General features: G+C 38.5%; 1 protein-coding gene across 1 annotated transcript in view; it reads left to right on the top strand.

Annotated features, from left to right (window-relative positions):
- LOC123252725 (butyrophilin-like protein 9) overlaps positions 1–11,248 on the top strand; it is a 40,075-nt gene extending 28,827 nt beyond the window's left edge. The window contains exon 5 of the mRNA XM_044681979.1: positions 10,983–11,248. Coding sequence (XP_044537914.1) covers positions 10,983–11,248 — 266 coding nt within the window. The remainder of the gene's footprint in view (positions 1–10,982) is intronic.
- Positions 11,249–17,733: the final 6,485 nt, after the last annotated feature.

The following is a 17,733-nucleotide window of genomic DNA, read 5'->3' as shown; positions in this document are numbered from 1 at the left end:
CTCTCTCTCTCTCTCTTTCTCTCTCTCTCTCTCTCTCTTTCTCTCTCTCTCTCTCTCTCTCTCTCTCTCTCTTCAATCTCTCTGTGTCACACTGTGCCTCTCATTATATTTATCTCTCACCAATTTACAGAGAAACTTGTAGAAGAACGTGGTGAGTAATATTTCTCACTCATTTTCCACATTATATATGTAACTAGTGGTATTGTTTCCATGGAGAATGCTGGGAAGTAAAATGAACTGGTGTTCCCCCAAATAGAGCTACCATACAGTACCCCTTCTTTGTAGAAGGAAGATATTATCTGTTTTATTTTCCCTTGTGAAGTGTCTTGATTTTTTTTTTGGCAAAGCGTTTTTTCTGAAGAATTAAAAGAATGGGAAAATTTAAAAAGTAGGGAAAGTGAAGCAGTAAGAAATGAGTCATGAAGTGGCAGTTAGTATTACCTTAGAGCAATCAGTTGAAGTTGGAAATGCCCTTCTTGAAATCCATGGAGTCCAAAGGTTTCATTTACAGATGAGACATCAGAGGCTCAGAGATGTTGTCATTTTCCAAATGCCAGAATCATGCAGAGTGTGAGAACTGGAAATGATTGGTACATTATTGGATTATGAGAAACCTTAGAGATTATGTGGTTCAATCCTCAAATTTTGCAGATGAAAACTCTGAGAAAATGGTTTCCATCTCAGAGCAAATTAATATGAGAAGCAGACCACAAATCAAGTGCTTATGAGTCCTAGTCCAGCAATCATTCCTTGACCTCAATCAGCTTCAGTTCCTGGAGAAGAGAAGTGTCAGAAGTGTCAATTGAGGCATCATTTTTGTTTTAAATTGTTAATGTACATATATCTACTGATGAGCGCTCTCTCTCTCTCTCTCTTCACTCTCTCACTCTTTCATTGTGTTGATCTCTCACCATTTTACAGAGAATAATGCAACGACACGAGGTAAGTAAGATTTTCTCATTCATTTTCCACATTAAATATGTAACTACTGTAATAGCAAACTCTGAGAAGAAGATGGATATCAACATGAGTGACAACCAACAGTTATGGAATTTAGAATTTACCCAGATGCCATGAGCCAAGGGGCAAAAGACTATTGCTGCCACCACCATAAAAGCACGGGAGCTGATGCTTTCGGGGCTCTCATTCTTGAGATCAGGGACCCAGGTGGTGGGAGGTTAGAGCTATAGACCTGCTCTAGTTCCCTATATCCTATGGCCTTGATTACTAATTCATCAATTGATAAATAGAGCTGAGAAATAGATACCAAACATCTAATCACCAAGAAAAATTTCATCAAACCTTGTTCCACTTGGTCAAGGCCACAGCCAGGCCTGACCAGGGCCTGAGAAGGAGAAGAACCTCTTCAGCCAGCTGCCAACTTGATTAACAACTGATTATCCAACCTTAGCATGTGTAGGTCTAGCATAGCCATCCCAACACCATCTTCCTTATCCTTGATCCTACCCCTTGAGTTATTATAATTAAATCCTTGAACTTATTCAGGTGAAGACTGTTATTATTCCAAAGATCAGTTTAATAGTCTTGCATCTAAGGGGAAAGGGAACATTTTAGTTAAGGCACAGTCAACAGTGTTATTCAACATCATGAATAATTATTCTCACCCTAAACATTCATCCATTAACTCAACCTCAAGCCAAGTAGCCAGAGAGGCTGTGTGAGTCAGTTCACAGCTTCTCACTTAGTCACTTAGGCTGGGCACTGGAGGTGGAACTGGTGCTCAGCTGAGTAGTAAATATTGGTGGGCCTGATAAAGAGATGGTCCAAGATCTTCAGATGGTATATAGACCTGAGTGAGTAAGGATGGGAAGCCTAGGTGAACACCAAAGATACATAGTGAACACCAGGCCCACGTCAATTGAGGCATCATTTTTATTTTGAATTGTTAATGTACACACACACACACACACACACACACACACACACACACATATATATATACTAATGAGGTCTCTCTCTGTCTCTCTCTCTCTCTCTCTCTGTCTCTCTCTCTCTCTCTCTGTTACCTTTCTCTGTTTCACTCTGTCTTTCATTGTGTTTACCTCTCACCATTTTACAGAGAATAATGCAACAATACGTGGTGAGTAAGATTTTCTCATTCATTTTCCACATTATATATGTAACTAATGGTACCATTTACGTGGAGAACACTGGGAAATAAAATGATGAGATGTTTCCCAAAATAAGGTAATCATACAGCATCCTTTTTTTGTAGTGGGAAGATATAATCTTTTTTATTTTCTGTTGTTAAGATTTTGTTTTTGTTTTTGTTTTTTGCCAAAACATTATTTCTCAGAAAATAAAAGAAAGGAAAATTTAAAAAAGTTGTATATCTGAAGAAGCAAGAAATGAGTCATTAAGTGGAAGTTAGTATGCCTTAGAATTATCAGTTGAAAGCTTCAAATACCCTTCTTGGAATTGATGGAATTCAATGCCTTCATTTACAGATGAGAAATCAGAGTCTCACAGATATTGTCATTTTCCAAATGCCAGAATCATGCTGAGTGTGAGAGCTGGCATAGATNTTGTTAATATACATACATCTACTGATGAGCTCTCTCTCTGTCTCACTTTGACTTTCACTAATTTTACCTTTCACTAATTTACAGAGATTCATGTAGAGCAACGCGGTGAGTAATACTTTCTCACTCATTTTCCACATTATATACATAACTAGTGGTACTATTTGCATGGAGGATGCTGGGAAGTAAAATGAACTGGTGTTCCCCTAAATAAAGCTACCCTATATCATCCCTACTGGGTAGAGGGATGATATAATCTGTTTTATTTTCCTTTGTGAAGTGTTTTTTTTTTTTTTTTTTTTTTTTTTTTTGCCAAAGCATTGTTTCTGTGCAGTTTGAAATTGTTGTAAGCTCAAGAAGACTATGTTTCCCAGGGCTCCCTGGTACAACTCCCCCCGACAACTCCCACTTCCTTTGTGGGAGGTGTTGGAGAAAGTATAAAGGAGAAAGTTTGGTGCCTTTTTTTCTCTCCTCTCGCAAGCCTGAAGGCTGGCCGATGCTATCTACCCTAATCTCTCTCTCCTGCCTTTTCCCCTTTCTATCTACCTTCTAGTTTTTCCCCTTTCTAATTTAAATAAAAGTTAGCTATTCTAAACCCTAAAGTTTCTCTCTGATCTTTTATTTGAGCCCTGAAGGACCCTGGTCAATTCCCCCCTGCCAGGGCTGGGGACCAGTATCTTCCTTTCCCTTCCTCTCCTTCCTCTCTCCTTTCTCCCATCAATCCTTCCTTCTACCTTCCTCCCTTCTCCCCCTCACATTTCTCAATAATTAAAAGAAAGGAAATTTTAAAAAGTAGTGAAAATGGAGGGGTAGGAAATTAATTATGAAGTGGAAGTTATTATGACCTTAGAATTATCCATTGAAAGTTGGAAGTACCCTCCTTAGAATACATGGAGTCCAAAGACTTCATTTAGAGATGAGACATCAGAGGCTCCAAGATATTGTCACTTTCCAAATGCCAGAATCATGCCGATTGTGATAACTGGTAAAGATTTGTTTATTATTGAATTATGAGAAATTTTAGAGATTATGTATTTTAATCCACAAATTTGGGATGTAAAAACTCTGAGAAAATGGTTTCTATCTCAGAGTGAATTAATATAAGAAGCAGGCCACAAACCAAGTGCTTATGATTCCTAGTCTAGTAATCATTCCTTTATCTCAATCAGCTTCAGTTCGTGGGGGAACAGAAATGTCAATTGAAGCATCATTTTGGTTTTAACTTGTTAATGTACATACATCTACTTATAAGCTCTCCCCCTCTCTCTCTTTACTCTCTTTTTGTCTCACTGACTTTTATTGTGGTTCTCACCAATTTACAGAGAAACTTGTAGAGCATCGTGGTGAGTAATAGTTACCTATTCATTTTCTACTTTATAAATGTAACTAATAGTACTATTTACATGAAGAATGCTGGGAAGTAAATGATCAAGTGTTCCCCAAAATAAGGCAACCATACAGAATCCCTAATTTGTAGACGGAAGATATTATCTGTTTTATTTTCCCTTCTTAAGTGTTTTTTTTGGCCAAAACATTGTTTCTCAAGAAATAAAAAAGGGAAAATTTAAAAAGCATTGATAGTGAAGCAGTAAGAAATGAATCATGAAGTGGAAGTTAGTATTATCTTAGAATTATCAGTTAAAAGTTGGAAATGCCCTTTTTAGAATCCATGGAGTCCAAAGACTTCATTTTCAAATCAGACATCAGAGGTTCAGAAATATTGCCCTTTTCCAAATGCCAGAATGATGCTGAGTGTGAGAGCTGTCAAAGATTTGTGCATTATTGGGTTATGAGACATCTTAGAGGTCATGTAGTACAATCCTTTTATTTTATAGATGAAAACTCTGAGAAAATGATTTCCTCAAGTTCTTAGAGTGAATTCATCTGAGAAACAGGGTACAAATCTCATCCTTATGAATCCTTGCACAGTAATCATTACTTGACATCAACAAGCTTGAATACTTGGGGGAATGGAAGTGTCAGATGAGGCATTCTCACTTTTTCAAATTGTTATTGTAAATAGATCTGTTGATGAGCTCTCTCCCTCTCACCATTTTTTATAGAGCCTCTTAAGGATAAAAGTGGTGAGTAATTTTTTCTCATTTATTTTCTATACATATGCATCTAGTGGTACCGCTTACAACTGGAGAAAGCTGGAAACTAAAATGATCAGGTGTTCCTGAAATTAATGCAGCCATACAGTTTCTCTAATTTGTAGAGGGGAAATACTATATTTTATTTTCCCTTGAGAAGTGAGTTTGTATTGCCAAAGTTTCTTAAGAAATAAAATAAAGGATATTTTTTAAAAATGTAGTGCAATGGTAAGCTGTAAGAAATGTGACATTAAGTGGAAGTTAGTATTACCTTAGAATCATCAGTTAAACATTGGAAGTGCCCTCCTTGCCATCCATGGAGTCCAAAGGTTTTATTTAGAAATGAGAAATTAGAGGCTCAGAGATATTGTCATTTTGTAGATACCAGAAAGATACTGAGTATGAGAGCTGGAATAAGTTTCTACCGAATTGGATTATGTGAAGCCTTAGAGATTATGTAGCACAAGTATCTCATTTTGCAGATGAAAGCTATGACAAAATGATTTTCTCCATGGCCATTAATTGAATTTGTATGAGAATCAGGATACCAATCTCGTTCTTCTGAGTCCTGTTCCAGTAATCATTCCTTGATATCAACCAGCTTGAATACTTGGGGCAGTAGAAGTGTCAAATGAGAGATTCTCCATGTTCTTTCTATATTGTTAATGTAAATAAATCTATTGATGAGTTCTCTCTTCTCTCTTTTTTTTCTCTTTCATGATGTTTCCCTTCTCACTCTTTTACAGAGAATCTTAAAGCTGAAAGCGGTGAGTAAAATTTTCTTAATCATTTTCTATATGTCTGTATGAAGTGATACTGTGTAGCACTGGAGAAGCTGGAGTCAAAATTGATCATGGGCCCTTCAAATTAATACACACATTTAGGCTCCCTAATTTGTATAGAGGAGATATTATCCTTTTAGATTTTCCCTTACATGTGTGGTTTTATTTGCCAAAACCAAATTTCTTACGAAATAAAAGAAAGAACATTTGGAAAAGCCCAGTGAAAGGAAGCAGTAAGAAATAAGTCACTAAGTGGAAGCTAGTGTTACCTTAGAATGATCAGATGAAAATTGGAAGCCTCCTTTGAAGCCATGGAGTCCAAGAGTTTCAAAAAGAGATGAGAAATTAGAGGCTCAGAGATATTTTAGTTAATTAAATACTAGTATGATACTGAATGTGAGAGCTGGCATAGATGTGTACATTATTGGATTGTGAGAAATCTTACAGATGATGTAGTACAAGCCTGTAATTAAGTAGATGAAAAAACTGGGAAAATGATTTCCTTGAGGTTATACAGTGAATTAGTATGAGAATCAGGTCTCTAATGTAGAACTTCAGACTCCTAGTCCTGTGCTCATTCCATTTTATCAACAAAGCAGAAAACTTGGTAGAACAGAAATACCATAGTATAAATAGATACTCTAAATTGATGTGCTCTTGATCTTTCTCCCTTTTCTTACTCATGCTAATTTTTCCTTCTCTTTTAAAGCTATTTTTGAACATTCAGCTGGTCATTATTAGTTTCTTTTTCACTTTCCCAATGTATGTGTATTGTGATTCTATATATCCCTGAATAATACTGGGGACTCAGTTGATTGAGATTCCCTCAAACCAACAAACTTATCTAGTTCTCCAGATTTATACAGGGGAGAGATTAGCAATGTGAATTTTTCCTGTGAAAGGTCTGTTTTGCCAAGAGAATATTTCCAAAATCAGAAATTGAAAAAATAATTGAAATTTAAAAAATTAAATGAAGGGAATGAAGCAAACAATGAGGCCTTTAGTGGAAATAGATTATACATTAGAATTACTTTTTGGACAGTCAAGCATCCTTTGAGACCATATAGTCCAATGCTTTCATTTTATAGATGAGAAAATAGTACCTCATAGATATTGTTCCATTTTAAATGTCACAAAATTATTGAGTGTTGAGTTGGGATAGATACATATATTGTTAGATTGTGAAGAACCTTAAAGATTATTTCATTGAAAAATCTCATCTGACAAATGGAGAAAGTGAGAAAATCTGGTCCTTTTCCTGTTAGTCCTGTGGTCATTCATTGAGATCAACAAGTCTGAACACTTGTTAGAAGACAAGTTTCAAATGAGGCATTTCTTTCCCTATGTTTCTTTTTGAGTTTCAAATTTTCCATGCTATTTTGAGGATAATTTGGAGAATAACATTTTCTTGTTCATTATCTGAACATACATATATCATGATACCACAATCAACTGGATAATGCTGGGAATTAAGTACATCAGGAGTTCCCCAAATCAATGTACCCATCATGGATGTTGAACTTGTTGAGGGGAGATATTATCAGCTTAGATTTTTCATGAGATGTTTGCTTTTATTTGCCAAAACACTCTTTCTTAAGAAACAAAAAAAGGGAATTTGGAAAAGTAGAGTGAAAGAGAACTTAAGAAATGAGTCATTAAGAAGTTAGAATTACCTTTTGATAGTTGGAAGTGCCCCCACTTGGAATCCATGGAGCCCAAAGGATTCATTTTCAATTTTAAGGCTAAAAGATATTGCCATTTTCTAAATGCCAGAAAGATGCTGAGAATGAGAGCTGGTATTCATTTGTACCTCATTTGTTTTTGGAAATCTTAGGCATTATGTAGCATAAGTCTCTAATTTAACAGACGAAAACTGTAAATGGTTTCCTCTGTAGAAAGAAAGCAGAATATGAGTAATAAAACAACTGGGAACTAAAAAAAGAATGTATCATTTTTAACCCTTTGTTCTTTGCCCCAGTTCCTGGAAACTTCATAGTTTATTTCCTAATCCAGATTATATCATTTATGAACTATGCAACTTTGAGCTAATCAGATCTCCCAAAGATTAAGGAGGAGGTGGCTGGCCTTTATGATCTTTTATGTCATCTTCAAGTCCAATTCTTAAAAAATTTGAAGGATGCTGGGAGTGGGGATCATAGAGGGATGGGTTAACAGGGCACAGTTAATTATTGTCTAATTTCTTCTCTTGCTTTCATTTCAGATTTAACTGAAATTTCCTTGGAACATGAGGTAATACGTATTTGGTTTTCTATCAAGTCTGTGGGAAGCAGAGGATATCACATATCAACTTAGCTAAGGGGATTGTACTGAATTCTCATCACCAGGAGTCAACAGTTATGAGATATGAGTGAAAAAAAGTTAAGAACTTCTTAGGTAGAGTGAGAGGGGTAGAGCCCAGGGCCAGGGAGATGATAGTCTCATTGCCTATGGCCTTGTAGGCCCATAACTGGAAAATGGAAAGCAAGGATAGAAGAAAGGAAGAAAAATGGAAGAAAGGAAGGGAGAGAAGGAGGAAGGGAAAAAACAATTTATTAGGTATTCATTATGGGAAAGGCATTGTGGGAAGAGGTGGTGGTACAAAAAAAAAAGGCAAAGCCAGACTCTGACTTCAAAGAAGTCACAGTCTAATGGGGGTCAGAACATAAAAACAACTAAGTACAAACAAAATCTAGATGAGATCACTTAGGAGAAGCTGCAGAAAGAACATATGAAAAATAAGGGGCCTAAAAAAGGCATCTTGCAGAATGTAGACTTTAGGTAATTACTCGAGGGAGTCAGGGGAGCTAGAAAATAGCAGTAAGGATGAGGACATCCCAGGGATGGGAGGCATATTGTGGAGTAACTCAGAATCAGAAGATAAAGGGTCTTGTTTGAGGCCCAGAAAAGAGGCCAGTGTCAATAGATTTTAGAATGCCTGGAAGCAACTATGGAAAGGTAGAAAAAGAGTATCTTCTGGAGGGCTTTGAAAGCAAACCAAAGGATTTTTTATATTTGATCTGGGAATCACTGGGGAGTCAAAAGTGTTTATTGAAAAGGGAATGGAGGCGATGTGGACAGGCCTGTGTTTTAGGAAGATAATTCTGATGCCTGTGTTGAAAATGGGTTGGAGAAGATAAAGACTTGAATCAGGAGGTCAACCAGTGGACTTTTGTAGTAGCTCCAGGGAGAGGTAACAGGGGTCTCCAGCAGCATTGTTGTAGTATCAGAACAGAGAAGGGGATTTAAACCACAGATCCTATGAAAGGAGAATCCATAGGATGTGGCAGTTGTATGGAGACCTGCTGTGAGGGAAGTTGGGGAGAGTGAAGCCTTCAGGTTAACATTCATTTTGCAAGGCAGGGTGACTGGAAGAATGCTGCTACCTTCTACAGTAAAAGAGAAGCTAGGAAGAGGCCAAGATTTTTGGGGAAAGATGATTTCAGTTTTGTACATGTTGAGTTTAAGATGTCTAAGGAACATCTAATTCAAGAGGTCTAAAAGGTCATTGGAGATAGGTTAATGAAGAGAGAGATGAGGACTGACCAAATAAATCTGGGAATCATCTGCATAAGTAAGAGGATTGTAAACAATGGAGATGATGAGGAATATGTGGGTGAAATAGTATAGATGTAGGAGAGAAGAGAATCTGAGATAGAATTATAGCATCTTCAGAATTACTGGGTGGGACATGGTTGGAGATCCAGCTCAGGAGAGAGAGGGGATTTTATACAGGAGGAGATATGAAAAGAGGAAAAAGAGAGAAAAAGAAACTCAGTGAATGGAGTTTTTCCCCAGTGAAATATGAGTCAAATTTCTCATCTGAGAAGTTGACAGCCATGAAGTTATTGGCGAATTCATAAACATGAGTTTGGAATACTTGCAGGTGATGGCAAGATCAAGGGTATGTCTATCTCTGTGTGAAGTTCTTGGGAGGTTGGGAAGCAGATCATGGGAAATGAGCAAGTCGTGGAATTGGAAACTGAAATAAGTTGATATTTAATTTGGAGAAGAGACTCAGTGAATACAGGTTTGTTATGTATAATCAAATGTTGGAATGTTGTGCTGTGGTGAAGAGGGATTAGACTCCTGCTTGACCCTTTGTTCCCAGTTGGCAGAACTTGGAGCAAAGATGGAAGAGATGAAATTAGACAAGAGGAGAAGAGAAGTTTCCTGACAATGAAAGCTGCCCAAGAGAGAGGCAACAGAGCAGAATAGAGTAGAACAAGCTGAAACTTTAGCATCGGGAGCTGAGTGTGGACAAATCAGCTGAGTTTTTTGGGTCTTAACTTTCTCTCTTCTGTCAAAAGACAGTGCTGGACTAGAGTGCTTATAAAGTTTCTTCCTAATACTAAGTCTGTCCTAGGATCTCCCCCAGCAGTTCTTGAAGCACAAATTTAATGAGCACACGTAGGATGTTCATTAGAAAGAATTCTTCAAGAAAAGTCTAGAGAAGAGGGTCTCTGAGGTCCCTTTTAGCCTTCAAACTTTGTGATCCTGTGAATTGCAGTGACCCTAAGAAGGCATTTACACTTTCTAGAATTAATGTTTCCAAACTACTCCTAGGCTTTGGCTCTGCCCACTATAGGGAGAAGGAATAGTCAAAGAGGTAGGAGGGAAATGAAGATGGGGAATAATTCTGTTTCACAGATTTCTGAAAAGAATTTCCAAGCAGGAGAGGGTGGGACATAGTGCAAAATGTTTCCTTGAAACTCAAGGAGGATCAGGTTCATTGTGTATGGAAATCAGATCATTGGTAGTCAGTCAGTTGAAAAACTTTTATAAAGCACATAGTATGAGTCAGAAACTCATAATCCATTGTTAGTCTCTGAGAGAATAATTTGAAAAGAGTGATGAGTGCAGAAATCAGATTGCAGAGGATAAAGAAAAAGATAATTGTAAGAGCGTGGAAGCATTTGGTATGAACCAGACTGTGTACATATGTTTTTGGAAGAGTCTTTTGCCTTGAGTGTGGAGAAGGCTTGGAATGACTTTTGGGGACTATGTTCCAGGGAATGGACAAGAGAAAATAATGTTGATGATGATGGTTGTGATGGTGGTGGTATTAGTAACAGCAGGAAGAAGAGCAGCAACAGTTCTCATGTTAGAATTTATATCTCTTTATATTTCATGAAGTGCTTAAAAAATATTGATTCAATCCTCTCAACAACCCTGGGATTAGCCATTGTCATTGTCACTTATATATAAAGAAATGGAGGTAGATAAAGGTTATGTAATTTTGCCCAAGTCACACAGATAGCTAATGACTGACATGAAGAATAGAAGTCTGAAGCATCATTGAAAGTCTAGTTGAAATTCAGGAGCTTGGATATGGCTCTTGTTTAAACTTCTGGACTGACATTGTGCCTTTCTCTGCAGCAGCCATAATGCTTGATGAAGGCTCATCTGATTGCTTCTTCCTCCTGAAAAAAAATGACAAACTTGCCATTTCCTGTTCAAGGAAGCCCAAGGGTGGAGGGGACATGGATGTCCTAACTTATGTCTGGCCAAGGAGAGATTCGATTCAGGAAAGTTCTACTGGGCTCTGTGGCTCTGTAAGGACTCAGTATGCAATGAGGAAGAAGCAGATGTCACCCCAGAAACTGGATTCTGGATCATTTGTCTGGATAATAGTGACACTTATCAGGCTTTTTCCAGTCCCTGGATCCAACTCCAGTTGTCCGTGGCCCCCAAGACTGTAGGGAATTTCTTGGATTATGAAACAGACACGATCTCCTTCTACAATGCTACTGAAGCTACTCACATCCATACTTTTCATGATAGCTTCAAGGAAGCTCTGAGGCCCTGGACCTGCCCTGGGTCTTTCAATTAAGGGGAAAAAAAAACTCTGTCCAATGCTTAGAAAGTATCTCTGAGAAAAAGAAAATGTTTCAACCAGCAAGTAGCAGATGAAGAATTCAAAACTATCTAGTCATGTGAAAAAACGTCCCAAGTCACTATTGATTAGAGAAATTAAATTAATGCAGTTCTGAAGTGATACCTTATTATACCTGTGTGTGGCGAAAGTGAAGGGATGAAGGGATGAAGGAAGAAGGATTGGAGGAAAGGGAGAAAAGAGAGAGGAAGGTAGGGGAAGGGAAAGGAAGGTAGCAGGTCCCCAGCCCCGGCAGAGACAAATTGACCAGAGCCCTCAAATGAATGATCAGAGAGCAACTTTAGGGTTTGAATAGCCAGGTTTTATTTTAATTAGGAAAGGGAAGGTCTGGGGAAAACTAGGAGATAGGAAGAGAGGGGGAAAGGCGCCAAGAAAGAGAGCTAATGTCTCAGGATAGAGAACAGAGCTTCCAGCAGAGAGAGCGCTGCTTCTAGGGTCCAGAGAGAGAGAGAGCTCAGGGTAAAGCGTGGAAGCTTCCAGCAGAGAGAGTAGACCCTCCTGGGTAGAGAGTGAAAAGGTGCCAACTTTCCCTTTTATACTTTCTCTGACAGCTCCCACAAAGGAAGTGGGAGGTGTCAGAGGAAGCTGTAGCAGAGAGAGTCCTGGGAAACATAGTCTTCCAGGGCTTACGACCATTCCAAATGACACATACCTATCAGATTGGCTAATCTGATAGCAAAGGAAAATGATGAATGTTGGAGGGGACATGGCAAAATTGGGGCATTCATGCATTGTTGGAGTCATGAACTGATCCAGCCATTGTGGAGGGCAATTTGGAACTTGTTGAAAGTGTTATAAAACTGTGCATACCTTTGGTTCAGTAACATTGCTATAAATTCTATATCCCAAAGAATATAACAAAGAGAAGAGGGCTTATTTGTACACAAATATTTATAGCTGTTCTTTTCGTAGTGGCAAAGAATTGAAAATTGAGAGGATGTCCATCAATCGGAGAAGGATGAACAAATTGTGGTATATGATGGTGATGGAATAGTACTTTGCTATAAGAAATGATGGGCAGAATGATTGCAGAAAAGGCTGGAAAGACCTTCAAGAACTGATACAGAGTGAAATAAAACCAGGAGAACATTCGACACAGTATAAGCAATATTTGATAATTAACCGGGAAATACAGCTCTTCTTAACAGTACAGTGAGAGTAGAAAATTCTGACTAACTCATGATGAATATTGTTCTCCATCTGCAGAAAATGGACTGATGGAATCTAAATATCGATCAAAGCATACTCTATTTCTCCTTTTTTATTTGTGTGTTTTTATTTGGGTTTTTTTTTAGTTTTATCTGAAGTTTCTGACACATGAGCAATATGGAATTTTTTTTTTTGTAAAACCCTTACCTTCTGTCTTGGAGTCAATACTGTGTATTGGTTCCAAGGCAGAAGAGTGGTAAGGGCTAGGCATTGGGGGTCAAGTGACTTGCCCAGGGTCACACAGCTGGGAAGTGTCTGAGGCCATATTTGAACCTGGGACCTCCCGTCTCTAGGCCTGGCTCTCAATCCACTGAGCTTCCCAGAAGCCCAAAATATGGAAATTTTTAAAGGTCTTTGTCAGTACTTTTTATAAATATATTGACTATGTATATTCTGATACCATCAGGGAGATGGGCTACCTTCAAAATCCTCATTACGTGAAAACTCACAGAATTTAAAAATGATGGAGTTGTCCATTTAGTGCTGGATTGGACTTTAGAGATGATTTCAGTCCAACCCTCTCATTTTATAGAGGAGTTAATGAGACTCAACAACATGCTCAGGTCATACATGTCATAAATTTCAAAGGTAGTATTTGAACCTGGGTTTTTAAACTTCTTATCCCATATACTTTCCACTGAACTACATTGTCTCACTTACTTTGACTTTTCTTTCCATTGGAAGGCATTAAAACTCACTGAGATTCCTTTCAAGAGGAAGTGTTGGGAATTTGCCCATATATCCTTTTTCATTCATGTGTCCATTCACTGTGCCCTAAGAACTTATAGCCTATGGTGCAGTGAATAGAGCACTGGAACAGGCATCAGAGAGATCTGAGTACAAATCCAGCCTCAGACACTTAGAAGTTGTGTGTGTCAATTAACTTCTGTTTGTCTCAATATTCTCATCTGTAAAATGGAGAAAATAATACCACTTACCTCCTAGAGTCGAAGTAAAGATCAAATGAGATTTAATTGTAAAATCTTTTGCACAGTACATATTATAAAACACATACTATATTAATGCCAGTTTTCATTAATACTATGATTTTATAGGTATTGCATTATGGTGGTGGTTTGGCGGATGGGATAAGATAGATTAATTTGGATCAGTATCAAGAGGTTAAACTGTGGGTTGAAATCCAACAATGACTCTGATCAGGGCAGAACCTGGTCTGAGATCACACACAGACCACTCAGTAAATGGAAAAGTAGTTTAATTTAAAAGGGAAAGGTCAAAAGGGGAATGGGATGACCCTAATGATAATTCCCTCTAACTGAAAGTCCCAAGGATCTAATGTCTCCTCAGGAGAGTCTTCACAGACTTGTTGGTCTACACTAATCCTCACCTCAATTACCTAAAATTCTCAGTATCTGATCTAGCTACTTCTGCACTAAATCCCCCCTCAGGAAGTATTAAAGGCTAATGATCTGTGTCAAGCTTAGCAGGGTCAGGGAAAGATCCCAAGTCCAGATGGACTCAGATCTCACTCACTAACAGCTGCACTTGACTGGATGTTGAGTCAGACTAGCTTTAGTTCAAGGATCTTCTTCTCAGGAACCACAGGTCTGAACAGCAATGGACAGGTAAAGGTAATCCATCAGGTAGCTTGTCAGCAAAGCCTTCTAGATGCTTGCAATCAGCAAACCCCAGAGGGACTAATTGCTCCTGAGTTATTCAGCTTAACCCTCTTTTCTACATTCCAGAATTCATTCCCTTTTGGTTTCCTGCTTCCATCCTCTGAATCTGTCCCCTGCAGACCCTCCTCTCATGCTATAACCCTCTCTTACTTATAACTGTATGTAGGTGGCACAATGGTGCTGGGCCTGGAGTCAAGGAAGACTCATCTTCCCAACTTTAAATCTGACCTCAGACATTTCTTAGTTGTGGGAATCTGAGCAAGTCACTTAACCATGTTTGCCTCAGTTTCCTCATCTATAAAATGAACTAGAGAAGCAAATAGTAAACCACTTTAGTATCTTTGCCACAGATACCCCAAATGGGGTCATGCAGAGGTTGACATGACTGAAAAACAACAATTGTAGTTAGTATTTTTATTTAACTCAACATACCATAATTCACAGTGTCCTTTTTGAATAATGATAGGACTTGCCTTACAGGTTTTTAGTAAATGTCTTAAAAATACCGATAGCCTGGAGATGGTAGCTTAAAGGTGGAAACATTTCCTAAGATAGAGTAGCCTGTTTTTTGTGGGAATGTTTGATTATTGCCACCACCAGAGAGAACTGCTCCCAGAATGAGCACCCAATACATCTCTGCATGTGCACTTTCCATTCATGTGGCAGCCATATTGTGAGAGATCAGTGCCATTTGCTTCAAAAGTCTGTTGAACTCTATCAGCAAAGTTAAGAGAGAACATTCTGGTAAGGCATGGTAAATGGTATGAGGATAATTGAAACCTTGTTTAATGGGGACTTTGCTTTGGGCATACTCAGATTACTGGAAACAGAAGAGTCCAGACACTGGTTTCCAGGAGGTGACATTCCACATTTCCCTACTATATTGACTGTAGTAGCCTCTTTCCTTTGGCTTTTGGTAGGAACTGACTATATGTATAAAATTATCAGATTAGGGCATGTTAGCTCTTTTTCTAACTGCATTGAGCAAGGATGAAATTCCAAGCTCATCTGCAGCTGGAGTGGAGAGGGGACCATCTCCCCTTTTACTCCATCATCCCAAAACATGAGCTTATGGTTTTGCTTTGATTTTTTAGGTTTTCTTTGCCCATTTCAGGTCTCATCCTCACTAGGCTTGACATATTGAACCCATGACAACTTTGGAGGAAGAATTAAAGGCCCAAATCTATAAGTTGTTACATGGAACTTTGGCTCAGTTCCTCTTACATATGAAGTAATAACATTGGTGGGGCATAGAACCACTTCCAAATCCTTACAGGTCCTGTAGAACCCTGGGAAAGGGGAAAATATAACACATCTGGCTTTCACTTTGAGGTTGGAGTACACAATCATGGTTACACTTGAATCCAGTCATTCCACTGTTAAGAATATGCCATGACAGTACAAACACAAAAAGCAGTCTGTTCAAAGATACTGTCAGGAATAGGACATGGAATTGCAAGAACTCAGAAATAATAATGTCATTTATAGGGGAATGGATAAATTGTAACTCAATTATATCATTTTTTTTTCCTGAGAGTCACCATGATTTCTTTGCTGATGAACTCCTGATGGGGAAGTTCCCCTTACCAAACCTTTCCAACCTTCCTCAAATTTTCCATGGTTTTTTCTCCCTTAACCCTCTCAACTGCAAACATTGCCTCATATTTTATTGAAAAACTGAAGCAATTCCCACAAGGTATCTTTTCTCCTCTCCTTATTTCATGTCACTCAGATGTCTTGTGCCCACTATCTTCTCTTTCATCTGTCTCACACTATGAGGTGAGCCTTCTCCTTCCCAAGGTCATCCTTCCTACTTGCACAAATAATCCAACTCTATCCCTTCTTCTCCAGAAGATTTCCATCTCTCCATGTCTACTCCCTTCACTGCTCTGTCACTAATTTTTGGTCTCTTTTTTGGACCAGTTGCTTCTGTAAGGGGGAAAAAGGGTTTTTTGGTCGAATATATTAAAAGGTGTTCACCAGAGGATTGAACAATTAGCAATCCTCAATTAAGAATAATCTCAAGTCAAAACTGACTTTCATGAAAGTTTATTTACAATTGAGAAGAGAGAGAGAAAATAGGGAAATAAGAATCTAACACAGTAGGTCTATTACCAAGATCCTCTAATTAATCCAGGTAGATCTAATTAACACTCACCCAAGAATCAGAGGGCCAGAGACCTGGAGGTGAATGAAGCAAAGCTTCATTTATAGAGTCTCTATTAAGGGGAAGTTCCTTAAGAAAAGTTCAGGAAGATTCAGTCTTTAAATTCTCCATGTGGACTTCTAAAGAAGATATTGAAAGCAGTCTCACCAAGGTCTCAGTGTTCCAGCCAGCACTCCTCCATGAACCAGGAAAGCTACTTCCCCAGCAGCCCTCTTCACCAGAAGACCCCTCAGCTGACTGAGGAACTCTTTTTAAAGGGGTCACTTATGCATCACTTCCTGTGCCTCCTCCCTAGTTTGCTGTCCAATCACAACAGACACTTCTCTTAGGACAGCCTAGGGGGCAGTCAGTTGATTCTGATTCGTCACCCATCCTAGTACATGTGGGTTTATGGACCTCCCAAAATTGGAGGTGCTCTCACCTTTGGTGATTAAATCTAAAGATGGGCAGTGTAGATTTAATCTAATTATCACACTTCTCTATGTTCTACAATTGTGCCCAATCTCTTTAATCTTCAAAAACTCATACTTGATCTAGCCAGCCCTGCTTGCTCTTGTCCAACTTTTCTACTGCCTTTTGCAGATCAACTCCATGAGAACAGAACCTACAATAGGTATCTCCACTTCCATTCCTCTCATTTTCTTCTTCATTTTCTAAAGTCTATCTTCTGACCTCATTTCATCAAAACTGCTCTCTCCAAGGTTAATGATGACTCCATTTCCATTATTTGGTGGCTTTTTCTCAGTTCTAATTCTTTTGGGGGCTGTTTTGTAGCTAGATGGTAGAATGGATAAAACCCTGGCCTTGTAGCCAGGAAAAGCTGAGTTTAAATCTGACCCCAGGTAGATATCAGCTGTATGACCCTACACAAGTAACTTAAGCTCTCAAGCCTTAGTTTCCTCACCTATAAAATGTTGATAAAGTAGCCCCTACCACCCAAAGTTGTTGTAACTTTGTCAACTGAGACAATAATTTTAAATTTCTTGTCGCAATGTTGACATCTAATCTGCATTTAACAGATACTCTTTTATCAACCCACTGTCTTCCCAGCCATCTGACTCCCTGTACCAGGTGGGACTGAGAGAAAGACACTAGAAATAGCTCTGTTTTCCCTCTATTCTATTTTTCCTCACTTTTCCTTTTTTCTTGTCCTTTTGCCCTATTCTTCCTCAGAAATCCAATTTCTTCTGACATATTACCTCTCCAATCTGCACCCCTTTTAAGAATTCCTTCCTTATCCTCTTCCATTGCCCTTTCCATTGTAAATCAATCCACTCTTGTAAGGGTCCCCCTTTATCTCTATACCCTTTGCCTGCTGGTTATTTCATCCACTGTTCCAAAAGTCCCTTCCTTATCCCCTCACTGACCATCCTATTTTTTGTTGGGTGTTCCCATCTAGGAAATCC

Source organism: Gracilinanus agilis, chromosome 6, assembly GCF_016433145.1.
Source record: "Gracilinanus agilis isolate LMUSP501 chromosome 6, AgileGrace, whole genome shotgun sequence".
Taxonomy (NCBI): Eukaryota; Metazoa; Chordata; class Mammalia; order Didelphimorphia; family Didelphidae; genus Gracilinanus; species Gracilinanus agilis.
Note: the sequence above shows the minus strand (reverse complement) of the source record. Positions and strands in the feature narration are given on the sequence as shown.